Source organism: Bubalus bubalis, chromosome 22, assembly GCF_019923935.1.
Source record: "Bubalus bubalis isolate 160015118507 breed Murrah chromosome 22, NDDB_SH_1, whole genome shotgun sequence".
NCBI classification, from domain to species: Eukaryota; Metazoa; Chordata; class Mammalia; order Artiodactyla; family Bovidae; genus Bubalus; species Bubalus bubalis.
Genome location: NC_059178.1, coordinates 53328204 through 53348532, shown reverse-complemented (window position 1 = coordinate 53348532; position 20329 = coordinate 53328204). Strand labels below are relative to the sequence as shown.

At 38.2% G+C, this 20329-nt stretch overlaps 1 protein-coding gene across 2 annotated transcripts in view; it reads left to right on the top strand.

Moving 5' to 3' along the window:
* The window catches only part of LOC102401271 (T-complex protein 1 subunit eta-like), a 42230-nt gene extending 25152 nt beyond the window's left edge, over window positions 1-17078 (top strand). The window contains exons 2-3 of one of the 2 annotated variants that reach the window (XM_044934437.2): window positions 8872-8922; window positions 16234-17078. In XM_044934437.2, coding sequence (XP_044790372.2) covers window positions 16238-17014 — 777 coding nt within the window. In that variant the 5' untranslated portion in view covers window positions 8872-8922; window positions 16234-16237 and the 3' untranslated portion in view covers window positions 17015-17078. The remainder of the gene's footprint in view (window positions 1-8871; window positions 8923-16233) is intronic. The other variant, XM_044934438.2, reaches the window with a different exon arrangement.
* Window positions 17079-20329: the final 3251 nt, after the last annotated feature.

Genomic DNA, 20329 nt, shown 5'->3' with positions numbered 1-20329 from the left:
GAAGATGCAAGAAAGGTTTAACAAGGACCTAGAAGAAATAAAAAAGAGTCAATATATAATGAATAATGCAATAAATGAAATTAAAAACACTCTGGAGGCAACAAATAGTAGAATAACAAGGCAGAATATAGGATTAGTGAATTAGAAGATAGAATGATAGAAATAAATGAATCAGAGAGGAAAAAAGAAAAACGAATTAAAAGAAATGAGGACAATCTCAGAGACCTCCAGGACAATATTAAACGCTACAACATTCGAATCATAGGGGTCCCAGAAGAAGAAGACAAAAAGAAAGACCATGAGAAAATACTTGAGGAGATAATAGTTGAAAACTTCCTTAAAATGGGGAAGGAAATAATCACTCAAGTCCAAGAAACCCAGAGAGTCCCAAACAGGATAAACCCAAGGCAAAACACCCCAAGACACATATTAATCAAATTAACAAAGATCAAACACAAAGAACAAATATTAAAAACAGCAAGGGAAAAACAACAAATAACACACAAGGGAATACCCATAAGGATAACAGCTGATCTTTCAATAGAAACTCTTCAAGCCAGGAGGGAATGGCAAGACATACTTAAAATGATGAAAGAAAATAACCTACAGCCCAGATTATTGTACCCAGCAAGGATCTCATTCAAATATGAAGGAGAAATCAAAAGCTTTTCAGACAAGCAAAAGCTGAGAGAATTCTGCACCACCAAACCAGCTCTCCAACAAATACTAAAGAATATTCTCTAGACAGGAAACACAAAAACGGTGTATAAATTCGAACCCAAAGCAATAAAGTAAATGGCAATGGGATCATACTTATAGGTAATTACCTTAAACATAAATGGTTTGAATGCCCCAACCAAAAGACAAAGACTGGCTGAATGGATACAAAAACAAGACCCCTACATATGTTGTCTACAAGAGACCCACCTCAAAACAGGGGACACATACAGACTGAAAGTGAAGGGCTGGAAAAAGATTTTCCATGCAAATAGGGACCAAAAGAAAGCAGGAGTAGCAATACTTATATCAGATAAAATAGACTTTAAAACAAAGGCTGTGAAAAGAGACAAAGGTGGTTACTACATAATGATCAAAGGATCAATCCAAGAAGATATAGCAATTATAAATATATATGCAGCCAACACGGGAGCACCACAATATGTAAGACAAACACTAACAATTATGAAAGGAGAAATTAACAATAGCACAATAATAGTGGGAGACTTTAATACCCCACTCACACCTATGGATAGATCAACTAAACAGAAAATTAACAAGGAAACACAAACTTTAAATGATACAATAGACCAGTTAGACCTAATTGATATCTATAGGACATTTCATCCCAAAATAATGAATTTCACCTTTTTCTCAAGCGCACAGGGAACCTTCTCCAGGATAGATCACATCCTGGGCCATAAATCTAGCCTTGGTAAATTCAAAAAAATAGAAGTCATTCCAAGCATCTTTTCCGACCACAATGCAGTAAGATTAGATCTCAATTACAGGAGAAAAACTATTAAAAATTCCAACATATGGAGGCTGAACAACACGCTGCTGAATAACCAACAAATCACAGAAGAAATAAAAAAAAAAAAATCAAAATTTGCATAGAAACGAATGAAAATGAAAACACAACAACCCAAAACCTGTGGGACACTGTAAAAGCAGTGCTAAGGGGAAAGTTCATAGCAATACAGGCATACCTCAAGAAACAAGAAAAAAGTCAAATCAATAACCTAACTCTACACCTAAAGCAACTAGAAAAGGAAGAAATGAAGAACACCAGGGTTAGTAGAAGGAAAGAAATCTTAAAAATTAGAGCAGAAATAAATTCAAAAGAAACAAAAGAGACCAATCAAAAATCAACAAAGCCAAAAGCTGGTCCTTTGAAAGGATAAATAAAATTGACAAACCATTAGCCAGACTCATCAAGAAACAAAGGGAGAAAAATCAAATCAATAAAATTAGAAATGAAAATGGAGAGATCACAACAGACAACACAGAAATACAAAGGATCATAAGAGACTACTATCAACAATTATATGCCGATAAAATGGACAACGTGGAAGAAATGGACAAATTCTTAGAAAAGTACAACTTTCCAAAACTGGACCAGGAAGAAATAGAAAATCTTAACAGACCCATCACAAGCACGGAAATTGAAACGGTAATAAAAAATCTTCCAGCAAACAAAAGCACAGGTCCAGACGGTTTCACAGCTGAATTCTACCAAAAATTTAGAGAAGAGCTAACACCTATCCTGCTCAAACTCTTCCAGAAAACTGCAGAGGAAGGTAAACTTCCAAACTCATTCTATGAGGCCACCATCACCCTAATACCAAAACCTGACAAAGATGCCACAAAAAAAGAAAACTACAGGCCAATATCACTGATGAACATAGATGCAAAAATCCTTAACAAAATTCTAGCAATCAGAATCCAACAACACATTAAAAAGATCATACACCATGACTAAGTGGGCTTTATCCCAGGGATGCAAGGATTCTTCAATATCCACAAATCAATCAATGTAATACACCACATTAACAAATTGAAAAGTAAAAACCATATGATTATCTCAATAGATGCAGAGAAAGCCTTTGACAAAATTTAACATCCATTTATGATAAAAACTCTCCAGAAAGCAGGAATAGAAGGAACATACCTCAACATAATGAAAGCTATATATGACAAACCCACAGCAAACATTATCCTCAATGGTGAAAAATTGAAAGCATTTCCTCTAAAGTCAGGAACAAGACAAGGGTGCCCACTTTCACCGTTACTATTCAACATAGTTTTGGAAGTTTTGGCCATAGCAATCAGAGCAGAAAAATAAATAAAGGGAATCCAAATTGGAAAAGAAGAAGTAAAACTCTCACTGTTTGCAGATGACATGATCCTCTACATAGAAAACCCTAAAGACTCCACCAGAAAATTACTAGAACTAATCAATGACTATAGTAAAGTTGTAGGATATAAAATCAACACCCAGAAATCCCTTGCATTCCTATACACTAATAATGAGAAAACAGAAAGAGAAATTAAGGAAACAATTCCATTCACCATTGCAACGGAAAGAATAAAATACTTAGGAATATATCTACCTAAAGAAACTAAAGACCTATATATAGAAAACTATAAAACACTGGTGAAAGAAACCAAAGAGGACACTAACAGAGGGAGAAATATACCATGTTCATTGATTGGAAGAATCAATATAGTGAAAATGAGTATACTACCCAAAGCAATCTATAGATTCAATGCAATCCCTATCAAGCTACCAACAGTATTCTTCACAGAGCTAGAACAAATAATTTCACAATTTGTATGGAAATACAAAAAACCTCGAATAGCCAAAGCGATCTTGAGAAAGAAGAATGGAACTGGAGGAATCAACCTACCTGACTTCAGGCTCTACTACAAAGCCACAGTTATCAAGACAGTATGGTACTGGCACAAAGACAGAAATATAGATCAATGGAAAAAAATAGAAAGCCCAGAAATAAATCCACGCACATATGGACACCTTATCTTTGATAAAGGAGGCAAGAATATACAATGGATTAAAGACAATCTCCTTAACAAGTGGTGCTGGGAAATCTGGTCAACCACTTGTAAAAGAATGAAACTAGAACACTTTCTAACACCATACACAAAAATAAACTCAAAATGGATTAAAGATCTAAACGTAAGACCAGAAACTATAAAACTCCTAGAGGAGAACATAGGCAAAACACTCTCTGACATAAATCACAGCAGGATCCTCTATGACCCACCTCCCAGAATATTGGAAATAAAAGCAAAAATAAACAAATGGGACCTAATTAAACTTAAAAACTTCTGCACATCAAAGGAAACTATTAGCAAGGTGAAAAGGCAGCCTTCAGAATGGGAGAAGATAATAGCAAATGAAGCAACTGACAGATAACTAATCTCGAGAATATACAAGCAACTCCTACAGCTCAACTCCAGAAAAATAAATGACCCAATCAAAAAATGGGCCAAAGAACTAAATAGACATTTCTCCAAAGAAGACATACAGATGGCTAACAAACACATGAAAAGATGCTCAACATCACTCATTATCAGAGAAATGCAAATCAAAACCACTATGAGGTACCATTTCACACCAGTCAGAATGGCTGCGATCCAAAAGTCTATAAGCAATAAATGCTGGAGAGGGTGTGGAGAAAAGGGAACCCTCTTACACTGTTGGTGGGAATGCAAACTAGTACAGCCACTATGGAGAACAGTGTGGAGATTCCTTAAAAAACTGGAAATAGAACTGCCTTATGATCCAGCAATCCCACTGCTGGGCATACACACTGAGGAAACCAGAAGGGAAAGAGACACGTGTACCCCAATGTTCATCGCAGGACTGCTTATAATAGCCAGGACATGGAAGCAACCTAGATGTCCATCAGCAGATGAATGGATAAGAAAGCAGTGGTACATACACACAATGGAGTATTACTCAGCCATTAAAAAGAACACATTTGAATCAGTTCTAATGAGGTGGATGAAACTGGAGCCTATTATACAGAGTGAAGTAAGCCAGAAAGAAAAACACCAATACAGTATACTAACGCATATATATGGAATTTAGAAAGATGGTAACAATAACCCTGTGTACAAGACAGCAAAAGATACACTGAAGTATAGAACAGTCTTATGGACTCTGTGGGAGAGGGAGAGGGTGGGAAGATTTGGGAGAATGGCATTGAAACATGTGTAAAATCATGTATGAAACGAGTTGCCAGTCCAGGTTCGATGCATGATACTGGATGCTTGGGGCTGGTGCACTGGGACGACCTAGGGGATGGTGTGGGGAGGGAGGAGGGAGGTGGGTTCAGGATGGGGAGCACATGTATAACTGTGGCGGATTTGCTTTGATCTTTGGCAAAACTAATACAGTGTTTGGGGTTTAAAAATAAAATAAAAGAATACTAATTATACTAATTAGTATATATATATATACTAATCTATACTGTTTATATAGTGATGAATAGCACTGTGGATAAATACAGGAAGTCATACACAGTGCACGGGTCTGGAGTGATGGGGAATTGGGACTTCTGAGCAAAAACTTAATGGAGGTGAGAGAAAGGACAATGCAAATATTCCAAAAGAAGTGACATCTAAGCTGGAACTTACAGAGAGGTTAGAGAAGAAAGGACAAGTGAAAATTTGCAGAAGTTCGTTCAAAGGGCAGAAGGTATTGGTGGCTTCTCGACAGAGCAGGATGTATGGAGCACCGTGTGACTTCTTGAGAGGACTCCGTGTAGTTGTGAGTGAGGAAGACGAGAGAGAAGTGACCAGGGAGATAAACGAGGGTGAGACCACGTGGCACCTTATTCTAAGGCAAATGGGGGATCATTGATCCATTTCATGGGAGAAAGAAAACACGTTCCCACTAAAGTTACAGAAAGTTTTCTGATTGTAGAGGATGGAAAACAGTAACTATTTTTTAAATATCCCACAACACCTGGCACAGTACTATGTACCTAAAAAGATGCTAATTATGCTCATATAAATCTATATATTCATCTATATACGTGTCTATTTCTAGATTTACAAAAGAGCCTCTTGATGAAAGTGAAAGAGGAGAGTGGAAAAAGTTGGCTTAAAACTCCAATATTTGCAAAACTAAGATCATGGCATTTGCTCCCATCACTTCATGGGAAATAGATGGGGAAACAGTGACAGACTTTATTTTTTTGGTCTCAAAAATCACTGCAGATGGTGACTGCAGCCATGAAATTAAAAGACACTTGCTTCTTGGAAGAAAAGTTATGACCAACCTAGACAGTATATTAAAAAGCAGAGACAATTACTTCGTCAACAAAGGTCTGTGTAGTCAAGGCTATGGTTTTTCCTGTGGTCATGCATGGATGTGAGAGTTGGACTATAAAGAAAGCTGAATGCTGAAGAACTGATGCTGTTGAACTGTGGTGTTGGACAAGACTCTTGAGAGTCCCTTGGACTGCAAGAAGATCCAACCAGTCCATCCTAAAGGAAGTCAGTTCTGAATATCCATTGGAAGGACTGATGCTGAAGCTGAAACTCCAATACTTTGGCCACCTGATGAAAAGAACTGACTCATTTGAAAAGACCCTGATGCTGGGAAAGATTGAAGGTGGGAGGAGAAGGGGATGACAGAGGATGAGATGGTTGGATGGCATCACTGACTCAATGGACATAAGTTTGGGTAAGCTCCAGGAGTTGGTGATGGACAGGGAGGCTGGCATGCTGCAGTCCATGGGGTCACAAAGAGTTGGACATGACTGAGCAACTGAACTGAACGGAACTAAGCTAATTTGATGAATAAAATGCTGTCAGAAAATTGCTCTGGTTCCCGCCCCCCCTCCCCCCCTTTTTTCTTACTAGCTGCTCGTCGTTGCATTGCGTGCATGTTCAGTCGTGTTGGACTCTGTGACCCCATGGATTGTAGCCATCAAGGCTCTCCATGGGGATTTTCAAGGCAAGAATACTGGAGTTGGTTGCCATTTCCTACTCCAGAGCCCCACATCAGCAATGCCACACCCTTTTGTAAGACCTGGATACTCTTCTAAGGTCAATTCATTACAAGAAATTTATTCCTATAATTGCATTTATACCTTAGATTAATATAATAATTTTCTTCTAAGGAGATTCTTCACACTTTTGAAATATTACCTCATTTAGCTTTCCAACTACTCTAGAAGGACAGAGTTAATCTTATTGCTTTCCTATATGTGTAGAAACTGGCTCACAAAGTAGAGAAAGAATTTTCTGGAGTCATAGAACATCAACAGGTGAGGTAGATTTATAGTTCCAGTTAGCAAATTGTCTTCAACCCAACATGAAGGAATTTTTTTGTATATTGAAATAGAGTTTATCTTTGTTATTATTTCTGCCCTTTCCAGGTGTTTAGCTGTGTGTTCAAATCTTTCCTAAAAGGATTCAGCCTCTGACTCTGTCCACACTCCCTTCCCTCATAGCTTAAATTTGCTCTCTGTCTTCTGAAATAAAAATCAATGGTGGAACAAAGGTTGTCTCTTTGGGCACTAAATATCAGTACGCAGACAAAGAAAGAGCTGTCACTCTACAGGGCCTCATTTTAGTTCAAGTATTCTTTGTCAATGCTGGGATAACTCCATCAAGCTTAAAACAACATGTGACCAATACCTGGGACCTAGAAGAGAAAAAAATCAGCAAAGTAATTAGAAATATTATAGAGGTTTATACCAACAGGTCTTTCTATGCACCTGTTTCCTTGTTACCAAACTAGCCTCTCAAACCCTAGATCCTGCTCCATAGAAAGGGCTGCCCTAAATGCAGTAACTAGCACTCACTGCATCGCCTTCTGTATTATCTTTGAATTTTCCACTTGGCCACCCTCAGATCCTCTATGCACTTGTGCTAAGTTGCTTCAGTTGTGTCTGACTCTCTGCCACTCTATGGACTGCAGACTGCCAGGCTCCTCTATCAATCGGATTCTCCAGGCCTTAAGAGTCCTGGAGTGGGTTGCTATGCCCTCCTCCAGGGGATCTTCCCAACCCAGGGATCAAACCTGAATCTCTTGCATTTTCTCCTACATTGCAAGCAGATTCTTTACCACTGAGCCGCCACCAGGGAAGCCCAAGATCCTCAAAGAGAATGAACAAATGTTGGTAAATGCTGAAGCTATGAAGTCAGAGACCATTTTTAAATGTCTTGAGGAGTGAAAAATAGGAACAGATGATTTGAGAGAATAGCATTGAAACATGTATATTATCGTATTCACATACACAGATCGCCAGTCCAGGTTCGATGCATGAGACAGGGTGCTCAGGGCTGGTGCATTGGGTTGACCCTGAGGGATGGGACGGGGAGGGAGGTGGGAGGGGGGTTCAGGATGGGGAACACATGCATACCCATGGGTGATTCATATTAATATATGGCAAAAACCACTACAATATTGTAAAGTAATTAGCCTCCAATTAAAATAACAATTTTAAAAAAGAAAAAAAAAAAGAAAAATAGGGACAGGCAACCTTCTGAAGACTTGCGGCAAAGGAAAAATGAAAGAGAGAGAGAGAAGGATAGCTGGAGGAACCAGTAGGATTCAGGATCCCTTTTTGTTTTTAACATGGAAATGACTGGAGACTGTGAAAATGTGGGTGAAACACAGCAGTTCCAGAGAAGGGGTGAAGATATACCCTGACATCTAATCCATAGTATTCACATGAAAAAGTAAGTTTTTGAGAATCCAAACAGTTAACCAAGTTGTTGATGGACTCATTGATATATTTATCAGCCATGCGGGTAGTTGCTAACTAATTTACACAAGTGGTTCTGACCCAGGGATCTGTAACAGAATGACACTGGGGATTGTGAAGCCCACGCATACATACATATTGGGAAAGTGTTTCTAGTAGCTGCTGACCGACTGATGCCCTACGATTACAGCTAAGACCAGGTTCTACACAAATTTGAAGTTTTTGATCCTCACAAGTCTCTATTTAACATGACAACTTTGGTTTAAAAAGGAAAAAAAAAATAATAACATCAAAACAAAAACCTTAATTGAGGGAAGTGAAAAATTCAGAATAAAGTCAGTTGATCATTTGATATATTTGTAAACATTAGATTGCAGTTACTTTTCTCTGTAAAAGCAAGCTGATTCATTTTCTGTTGTTCTATTGGATTTAAATGTAGCTGTCAGCTGTTCCTCTCTTGAGAGTTTTGATTTTAAAGGAAGAAAGCATGGGGCAGGGTAAGCATTTAATTAGTAAGAAGCTTTTGCTGATGGAACTCGTGGGCCTTGCTGCGAAGTTAATTAGAAACTTTCTCACTAATGTCAATTATACATATTTCTTGGTTTGCTTTTCTGTCTTGGCCCAGATTGAAAAGGTTGGCAGACTACTTAGTGTTTTCTTACTCTGGCCTCAGAAGGTAAGTTCTTCCTACTCGCTGTGGACTGAGCCTAGGCGGGTTTGCATGCTGTGTGTATACCTTATATTTACAAATACACTTGACCCTTGAGAAATGCATGGATTAGTGCTGGGGATCCTTCCCACAATCAAAACTCTGCCTATCTTTACAGTTGCCTCTCCATATCCATGGTTTCTCTGTTTCTGTGGTTCCACCTCTAATAGTTCAACCAACCTCAGAATGTGTTGTACTGTAGTATTTACTTTTAAATAAAATTTATGCATATGTGGTCACATGCAGTTCAAACTCATATTGCTCAAGGGTCAACTGTGTATAAAACTGTGTATGTGTGTGCTCAGTTGCTCAGTTGTGTCTGACTCTTTTGTGACCCCCATGAACTGTAGCCTGCCATGCTCCTCTGTCCATGGAATTTGCAGGCAAGAATACTGGAGTGGGTTGCCATTTCCTATTCCCGGTATATAAAACTCTTCAATGTTAATTTTGCAAGGAATAAATTGGAATGATAATATTATGAGCAAAGCCCGATTCTGTCTTTCAAAAAAAGGAAAAAGTAACTTTCCTATAAGTCTTAGAGAAAAAAAAATATTTTTTAAGGGGCATGTGCTCTAAAATCCAAACTTCTAAGATAATAAGCAATAACACTCTCCTTAAGTTTATTCTTCTTTAAGGAGAGAAAAATGCTATTTCTAAAATGAACACTGTGGGTGTTATTTCTATTTTTCAGGTAATAAGTAGATTCTAAGGTTATGCATTTTCAAATCTAAGAAGATTATGTAATAGTAAAAGTTTACTATTTTAGTTAACTATAATATACAATATGAACTGCTTATAACATTCCATTTTTCTAGTGTTGATTATCTTCAACTATTTCAAACTATTTTCTAAATTAGATTCTTATTTTTCTGTTTGTTTTTGTAAGTTAGTAGAGTTAATTTTACATAAACAACAAAGAAATTGAAATTGTAGAAATTGGACTTATAACTCTTACTGCATTTGATTATTTCTTATCTTCCTAGTGGGACTGTAAATTTGTAGCAGACAGATATTATGTATTGTACCTGGTTTCCCTCCTTTTACTTGATGGTAAATATACAGAGTTCATTTTCTATCTCTTGGTTACTACACTTAAAAGTCTTTTAGAGATCTTTGATCATTTTTTTCCTCTCGTAGACATTGGGCATTGAATACTATTTCTTTTTTAGACTTTCTTTTAACTTCCCCAATGCTATATTATCCTTCTATCTCTTTGAAATCTTCTATCTTCTTCTTTGGCTCCCTTTTCTGTTTCCATTCCCTAAATTTCGGTGCTCTAGTTCTCAAACTCATCACACATCTAAGAAGGGTATCTCCTTTGTGTGGTACTTTATTGATGCTGTAGTGAAAACAAAATGAAGAAGACATGACTTTGACTCCTGGAGTTTATGACATGGTGAGGAAGTAGTTCATGTCCTTGTACAAAGTCAAATTCAAACAACCTAGTATTGCCCCATATGGACCCTTTTCTAGCTAAAATTTTAGCACTTAATTACTCTTTAGTGAAATGGTTTTGTTTATGCTGTTGGCTTTTTATTTGCCTAGATGGATGCTCAGTCTTGTCTATCTTTTCAAACACTGTCTCTAGAGTTTATTTGATCTATCCATAGAAAACAGATAGTCATGAAGGTGGAGAGTCTTCTAACTAGATCCAGGGCACCAGGAGGCATTGATCTGGGGGTAGATGCCCAAGAGAGGGAACAGAGTCTGGAAACCCTGGTGACCAGTCCACTCCTGGTCACTGAATGGATTTAACCAACTTATTTATCTTCACCAGAAATAATTCTCAATTCAAATAGTTGTGAGAGTGAAGTGAGATAATATACATTCTTTTTCCAACTTGAGTCATATTTTTGTTCAGTTCTGAAAAATTCTCAAATACTATTTTATTTTATTTGAAATTTCTTTTAGAGAAATATTAAGGGTTTTTTATTTAATATTTTTCTAATATTCAAAATTTTTATGATTTTATTTATTTTTAAATTTATTTATTTTAATTGAAGGCCAATTTACAATATTGTATTGGTTTTGCCATACATCAACATGAATCCACCACAGGTGCACACGTGTTCCCCATCCTGAACCCCCCTCCCACCTCCCTCCCCATACCATCCCTCTGGGTCATCCCAGTGCACCAGCCCCAAGCATCCTGTATCCTGCATCGAACCTGAACTGGTGATTCGTTTCTTATATGATATTATCCATGTTTCAATGCCATTCTCCTAAATCATCCCACCCTCTCCCTCTCCCACACAGTCCAAAAGACTGTTCTATACATCTGTGTCTCTTTTGCTGTCTTGCATACAGGGTTATCATTACCATCTTTCTAAATTCCATATATATGCATTAGTATACTGTATTGGTCCATTCTGAAGGATATCAGCCCTGGGATTTCTTTGGAAGGAATGATGCTAAAGCTGAAACTCCAGTACTTTGGCCACCTCATGTGAAGAGTTGACTCATTGGAAAAGACTCTGATGCTGGGAGGGATTGGGGGCAGGAGGAGAAGGGGACGACAGAGGATGAGATGGCTGGATGGCATCACTGACTCGATGGACGTGAGTGTGGGTGAACTCTGGGAGTTGGTGATGGACAGGGAGGCCTGGTGTGCTGCGATTCATGGGGTCGCAGAGAGTCGGACACGACTGAACGACTGAACTGAACTGAACTGATACTGTATTGGTGTTTTTCTTTCTGGCTTACTTCACTCTGTATAATAGGCTCCAGTTTCATCCACCTCATTAGAACTGATTCAAATGTATTCTTTTTTTTTTTTCATGACCAACTGAAGTTTATCCCAGAAATGCAGGCATTAATATCAGTTTAACAGTCAATTAATTTCATTAACACATTCACAGAATAAGAGAGAAAAATCATGTGATGATAAATAGATGAGAAAAGATATTTGACAAAATTTAACACCAATTCTTAATAGAAAAAAGGGGGAAACTGAAGACAAATGAAATTTTCTCAATCTGATTATGTGGAGATAAACACTAAGTTCATGGATCCAAAAGGCAATAGAGTCAGGTATCCATACCTTCAAGTTGATATATAAACAAAAAGCTATCCCAGTCAAAATTCTAGCTAACAAGTTGATTCTAAAATGTATATGAAAAGCAAAAGTCCTACAATGACCAAAATAAACAATCTCAAAAAAAAGGAAGAAAAGTTGAAATATTTACACTACCTGAATTAAAGACTCACTAAAAAGCCACTTTAATCAAAACAAGGCAGTATTGACATCAGACAAATAGATCAATGAAACAAAATAGAGAGCTCAGTAATAGATTCATACATATAGAACCAACTCATTTTTTACTCATTTTTACTAGGTATCAACCAAGTCAATTCAATGAGAAAAGTTTTTTCAACAAATGGTGCTGAAACACTGGAAATCCGTGGGGGCGGGGTGGGGTGGGGGGGGGGGTGGGGAATGAGTATATAAAGAACCCTTACAAATTAACAAAACACACAAACAACCCAAATAAGCTGGGCAAAAGACTTGAATAAATATTCCATAAAAGTAAATATACAAATGTGAAATAAGTGGGAAAAAAAGCTTAATAGCATTTTTCATAAGAGAAATATAAAATTAAAGCCACACTAGGACCCTGACAGCCTTCACAAAAATCAACTTGAAAGGTTGTTGAATCATGCGAATACACCAGGATTCTTGGCCCCCGGAGGAGAAGAATTCAATCCGGGGCCAGAGACCCTGGATTGATCGCTTGATCGCTTAGAGCTTTTGTGTAATAAAGTTTTATTAAAGCATAAAAGACATAGAGAAAGCTTCTGACATAGGCATCAGAAGGGGGCAGAAAGAGTACCCACTTGCTAGTGTTAACAATGAAGTTATATATTCCAAAGACTGTCTGGAGGTTGTAAAGACCTCATCAGACCTACAAATGTATTCTTTTTAATGGCTGAGTAATACTCCATTGTGTATATGTACCACAGCTTTTTTATCCCATTCATCTGCTGATGGACATTTTTAATATCTTTTCATATATCTATGGAAAGATATCTATATATCTTTTCATATATCTATGGAAAGATATCTATATATCTTTTCATATATCATATTCTACCAGAATGTGTGGCATTCTGGTAATTTCTTCCTATCAACCTAATTTAGACCCTACTCCTCTCTTTAACTATGTGTGGTCTATCTACAAGCTATCTGTTGTCATTTTTGTTTCAATGACTATATTTTTACTTTCAGGATTTTTAGTTGGTCCTTTCATTATCTCCCACTTCTGTCTTATGGTTCAATTGTTCGTTTTATATCTTTAGACATTTTAAACCTCTTTCATTTAAAATCTCTATCAACACAGTTTAGCTGTGAGAGTCAGATCATTTCACAAATATCAGGGGCTGCTTTTTTTAAATCTTAGTCAAAAATTATAGTAGAATTTAAGCTGAGACTGCTACTGTTACACTGATCCTTTTATAAAACCAGAGTTATAACTTCAGTGGTGAGAAAATGATTCTTTGTAATCTCATGTATTTTTAGGTGAATAAATAATAACAATAAAATGCTCATGGTTTTTTGTTTAGCTACACCAGTTACAGAATATACTTTGCCATGACAAAATAAATAATTCTTAATACTTTCTTGTAAGGGATTGCCAGGCCTTTATAAGTATTTATTACTTGGGGATTCAAGTACCTTAGCATATTCAAAAGCAGAGACATTACTTTGCCAACAAAGGTTCGTCTAGTCAAGGCTATGGTTTTTCCTGTGGTCATGTATGGATGTGAGAGTTGGACTGTGAAGAAGGCTGAGCACCGAAGAATTGATGCTTTTGAACTGTGGTGCTGGAGAAGACTCTTGAGAGTCCCTTGGACTGCAAGGAGATCCAACCGGTCCATTCTGAAGGAGATTAACCCTGGGATTTCTTTGGAAGGACTGATGCTGAAGCTGAAACTCCAGTATTTGGCCACCTGATGCGAAGAGTTGACTCATTGGAAAAGACTCGGATGCTGGGAGGGACTGGGGGCAGGAGGAGAAGGGGACGACAGAGGATGAGATGGCTGGATGGCATCACTGACTCAATGGACGTGAGTCTGAGTAAACTCTGGGAGTTGGTGATGGACAGGGAGGCCTGGCGTGTTGCAATTCATGGGGTCGCAGAGAGTCGGACACAACTGAGCAACTGATCTGATCTGATCTGACTCTATTTTACAATCAAATTAAGTGACTCCTACCACAAACTGATGGGAAGATAAATCTTAACATTTTATGTGATCTAAGGCAATGGCACCCCACTCCAGTACTCTTGCCTGGAAAATCCCATGGATGGAGGAGCCTGGAAGGCTGCAGTCCATGGGGTCGCTGAGGGTCAGACACGACTGAGTGACTTCATTTTCACTTTCATGCATTGGAGAAGGAAATGGCAACCCACTCCAGTGTTCTTGCCTGGAGAATCCCAGAGATGGGGGAGCCTGGTGGGCTGCCATCTATGGGATTGCACAGAGTTGGGCACAACTGAAGCAACTTAGCAGCAGCAGTCCTAAAATAGTCTTGCTAACAAGTAACACATATTACCAGCTCCTGAGTGGTGTGTGTGTATTAGTTTATAACTTTTTCCAGGAATTAAGAAAGTGTTGAATTCAGTTTAGTCACTTCTACTACTTACCTGGTGGAAATCATTACCTTTGAAAGGCAATATTACACCAAAGAAGGCTCAAGCATAATTTATTATTCTCACATCATCTTGTAACAAAAATAAAGACAGGAAAACTATCATTATCTTCATTTTTCTAGGTAGTAATTTATAATTGTATGTGTTGAAAGAATAAATTTTCCTTTATCCAATATAACCAATTATCTGTGATTAATAAAATTTTAATATATATCATGCTATCTATGGATAAATGATTTGTGAAAATATAAAATAAAATGCAGAAAATAGTAAAATGGCCTTTAACATGATTTCTTCTTTCTCTGGATATTTAGAAGGTATTTTTTGGTAATGCAAGATGTCATTGGCATCCTCAAGAAAAATAATTTTTACTGAATATGTGTTGTAGAAGCAAGGTGGATAGATTTTTGATGGTTAGGCTAACAGATAGCCCTACTTTAATTTTGTCACAATAATTTCTTATATTTCATTATTTCTTCATCTCTGCAGAAAGCTCACAATTACTGTAAAGAAATTTCCAGGGAAGAATGTTCCTTCCAGGAAGTCAGTATTTTCATGGGGAAGAAAGTAGCCACACTGTGCAGTGTTGTTGGTAGGTTGGAGTGCAGACCACTCTCTGTGCCGACTCCACTCCAGGGATGTGCTTGATGGAGTTTTTCATACATAGGATGGATCCAGTTAAATGATACACTCATAAAAATCTTATATGGAAGCAAATTCTAGCCAATGCAGTACTGGTAAATGTCTAAAGGCCACCAGAAGGGGGAAAAACAAGGTTCTGATTGGTAGGTTTGATGACTGTTTATGTGTGTGCATGCTGAGTTGTGTTTGACTGTTTGTGACCTTATGGACTGTAGCCCTCCTGGCTCTGCTGTCCATGGAATTTTCCAGGCAAGAATACTAAAGTGGATCCTACTCAAGGGGATCTTCTCAACCCAGGGATTGAACCTGCATCTCCTGGACTGGTAGGTGGATTCATAACCATCTGGGAACTGTGGTGGAAATTCTCTCACAACAGCTAGTTTCAGCCACCAATGCTTTAACAATCAGTTTTCAAAATTCCTGAAAATTTAGTATTTGACTCTAGCAAGTCAGTACAAGCCAGCTCCAACACTCCCCTGAAATTATTCCCTGTGTAAGTGTAGTACAGAAAAAAAATAAAACAACTTGATTTTGAATGATTCCTTCAATTAACAGGAAATCACTTGAAAATAAAGACTAAATTTTGTACCCAGAAAGCTATATCCTCACAAAAGGACAAAGATGAAAGAAAAAAAAGAAATCAGCAACAAGGATATGGGTCTTCCTTGGTTCATAGTGGCTTATGTGGTTTGTTTTATTGCTTTTATTGGACTTTATTTTGAGAGAGTATGAGTGTTTGTTTGTTGTGAATCAGTCTTTTTTTTTTTTTTTTTAATACCTAAAAGAAAATTCTGTCTGCTTCAACAGGGGTAAATCAACAGAAGTCAAGAGAATCACTATCATTCCTTTCTATCTCCTTAACTCTAATGGCTCGGAGACTGACAAAAAGATGTTTCTGCCAATAATTAATTGACCTAAAAATATAAAGAAGTTTAAAAAAATTATATGACACTGTTTGAATTATGACAATTAAATTTATTTTTGTCAGCAACATGTTCTGTGCTGGCCGGGTGCCAGAGGAGGATCTGAAGAGGACAGTGATGGCTTGTGCAGGCTCCATCCAGACCACTGTGAACGCGCTGTCATCAGATGTTCTGGGCCGCTGCCAGGTCTTTGAAGAGACTCAGATCAGAGGCGAAAGGTACAATTTCTTCACTGGCTGCCCCAAGGCCAAGACATGCACTATCATCCTCCATGGTGGTGCAGAGCAATTTATGGAGGAGACAGAGCAGTCCCTGCACGATGCCATCATGATTGTCAGGAGGGCCATCGAGAATGATTCAGTGGTGGCTGGTGGTAGCGCCATCGAGACGGAGCTCTCCAAGTACCTGCGAGATTACTCAAGAACCATTCCAGGAAAACAGCAGCTCCTGGTTGGGGCCTATGCCAAGGCCTTGGAAATTGTTCCACGCCAGCTCTGTGACAATGCTGGCTTTGATGCCACAAACATCCTCAACAAGCTCTGGGCTTGGCACGCCCAGCGTGGCATGTGGTACGGGGTGGACAGCAACACTGAGGACATTGCTGACAACTTTGAGGCCTCTGTGTGGCAGCCAGCGATGGTGCGGATCAACGCCCCGACTGCCGCCTCCGAGGCTGCGTACCTCATCGTGTCTGTCGATGAGACCATCAAGAACCCTCGCTCAACAGTGTGTGCTTCCCCAGCCGCTGGCCGGGGGCCGAGGTCGCGGCCGCCTTCACTGAGAGGTTCCCAGCCCTCACACGAGTGCCCGGCAGGCTATGCTTACTCTGTCTTGGTCAGATATTAAAAGGAAGGGGTGGTATTTGGCCCACTCTGTTCTCACTGGAGGTTATTTAAATAAAGCTTAAAAAAACCTAAAAAATAAATAAATAAAATAAATTTATTTTTAAAAAATATCAGAGAATGTAAGAAATCCACTTCCTATTTGTATGGCATTCTATCTCTCGTTTAAATTCTTGCAAGTTCAATTACAGAATAGTTCTAATAGTTCTATAATTTTACCAATATTTCTATTGTTAGGAACACTATTTTAGTAGCATTCATTAAAGTGTCAAGACAATGATTTACTCATAATTTTACCATTGTAGTGACATAGTACATATTTCTTTCTTGATGTTCTAAATACATATTTTTATATTGCTAAATATCATTAGTGTTAGATCACTGAACTTTTTTTCTTATTGTTAGTTTTCATAATATTATCAAGGCTCACAGCTATAAATGACATTGAGCCAATATGTATTATTTGGTCACTTATGATTTAGTTTTACTATTATAGATATACTGTAATGAATATTTTCCCAGATGGTATAGATTTTTAAGTAATTTATTTTAATTTACCAAATGGGATTATTTAGACTAGAGCTTGAACTCCTTATTGCCAAATTCAGACTTAAATTGAAGAAAGTAGGGAAAACCACTAGACCATTCAGGTATGATCTAAATCAAATCCCTTATGATTATACAGTGGAAGTGAGAAATAGATTTAAGGGCCCAGATCTGATAGATAGAGTGCCTGATGAACTATGGACTGAGGTTCATGACATTGTACAGGAGACAGGGATCAAGACCATCCCCATGGAAAAGAAATGCAAAAAAGCAAAATGACTGTCTGGGGAGGCCTTACAAATAGCTGTGAAAAGAAGAGAAGCAAAAAGCAAAGGAGAAAAGGAAAGATATAAGCATCTGAATGCAGAGTTCCAAAGAATAGCAAGAAGAGATAAGAAGGCCTTCCCTCAGTGATCAATGCAAAGAAATAGAGGAAAACAACAGAATGGGAAAGACTAGAGATCTCTTCAAGAAAATCAGAGATACCAAGGGATCATTTCATGCAAAGATGGGCTCGATAAAGGACAGAAATGGTATGGACCTAACAGAAACAGAAGATATTAAGAAGAGATGGCAAGAATACACAGAACTGTACAAAAAAGATCTTCATGACCCATATAATCATGATGGTGTGATCACTGACCTAAAGGCAGACATCCTGGAATGTGAAGTCAAGTGGGCCTTAGAAAGCATCACTACGAACAAAGCTAGTGGAGGTGATGGAATTCCAGTTGAGCTATTCTAAACCCTGAAAGATGATGCTGTGAAAGTGCTGCACTCAATATGCCAGCAAATTTGGAAAACTCAGCAGTGGCCACAGGACTGGAAAAGGTCCATTTTCATTCCAATCCCAAAGAAAGGCAATGCCAAAGAATGCTCAAACTACCACACAATTGCACTCATCTCACACTCTAGTAAAGTAATGCTCAAAATTCTCCAAACCAGGCTTCAGCAATATGTGAACTGTGAACTTCCAGATGTTCAAGCTGGTTTTAGAAAAGGCAGAGGAACCAGAGATCAAATTGCCAACATCAGCTGGATCATGGAAAAAGCAAGAGAGTTCCAGAAAAACATCTATTTCTGCTTTATTGACTATGCCAAAGCCTTTGACTGTGAGGATCACAATCACCTGTGGAAAATTCTGAAAGAGATGGGAATACCAGACCACCTGATCTGCCTCTTGAGAAATCTGTATGCAGGTCAGGAAGCAACAGTTAGAACTGGACATAGAACAACAGACTGGTTCCAAATAGGAAAAGGAGTACGTTAAGGCTGTATATTGTCACACTGCTTATTTAACTTCTATGCAGAGTACATCATGAGAAAGGCTGGGCTGGAAGAAACACAAGCTGGAATCAAGATTGCCAGGAGAAATATCAATAACCTCAGATATGCAGATGACACCACCCTTATGGCAGAAAGTGAAGAGGAACTCAAAAGCCTCTTGATGAAAGTGAAAGTGGAGAGTGAAAAAGTTGGCTTAAAGCTCAACATTCAGAAAACGAAGATCATGGCATCTGGTCCCATCACTTCATGTGAAATAGATGGGGAAACAGTGGAAACAGTGTCAGACTTTATTTTTTTGGGCTCCCAAATCACTGCAGATGGTGACTGCAGCCATGAAATTAAAAGACGCTTACTCCTTGGAAGGAAAGTTATGACCAACCTAGATAGCATATTCAAAAGCAGAGACATTACTTTACCAACAAAGGTTCGTCTAGTCAAGGCTATGGTTTTTCCTGTGGTCATGTATGGATATGACAGTTGGACTGTGAAGAAGGCTGAGCACCAAAGATTTGATGCTTTTGAACTGTGGTGTTGGAAATGACTCTTGAGAGTCCCTTGGACTACAAGGAGATCCAACCAGTCCATTCTAAAGGAGATCAGCCCTGGGATTTCTTTGGAAGGAATGATGCTAAAGCTGAAACTCCAGTACTTTGGCCACCTCATGTGAAGAGTTGACTCATTGGAAAAGACTCTGATGCTGGGAGGGATTGGGGGCAGGAGGAGAAGGGTACGACAGAGGATGAGATGGCTGGATGGCATCACTGACTCGATGGACGTGAGTCTGAGTGAACTCCAGGAGTTTGTGATGGACAGGGAGGCCTGGCGTGCTGCGATTCATGGGGTCGCAAAGAGTCGGACACGACTGAGCGACTGAACTGAACTGAACTTGTCATCGTATGATGAAATCATTCAATGGCATCTGTTTGTCAGCACTTAGGTAACAGTACAGATAGTTTTATCAAGTTCTCAGAATCATATTTCTCTGGAAAAATAAAATAAATATTTTTTTCAAGAGGCATTATCCCTTATGTAAGTTTCTTCCTCAAAAGCAATATTCTTCTATAGTTCATGGAAACTTATAATCTTAGTTAAAATGTTAAACATTTAAATTAAAATAATACCCCAATAAAAATTTCAGAAATGTCTCTGAACATTTTTCCATTTTGAATAACATTAATAATGTTAGCAATGTGTATAAAAACTTAATATATTAGCCCTTTCCCTTTAATTTTCACCATATTAGATGAGTAGTAATATTAGCCTGCAATTTCAGATGAGAAGTATGAGGCACAGAGCAGTTTGTTAACACAGTCCAGTGTTCCTGCTAGCTGCTGACAGAAATAAGATTTCATCAGGGTCCTCCCTTACACGAGGGCTTTACCAATCCATGTCATTTAACCCCATAGCTATATAATGAAACAATCTCAGGAAATTTACTGCTAGACTTTGGCTGTATTTTCAAAAAGCTCTACGTCAAAGATCATAA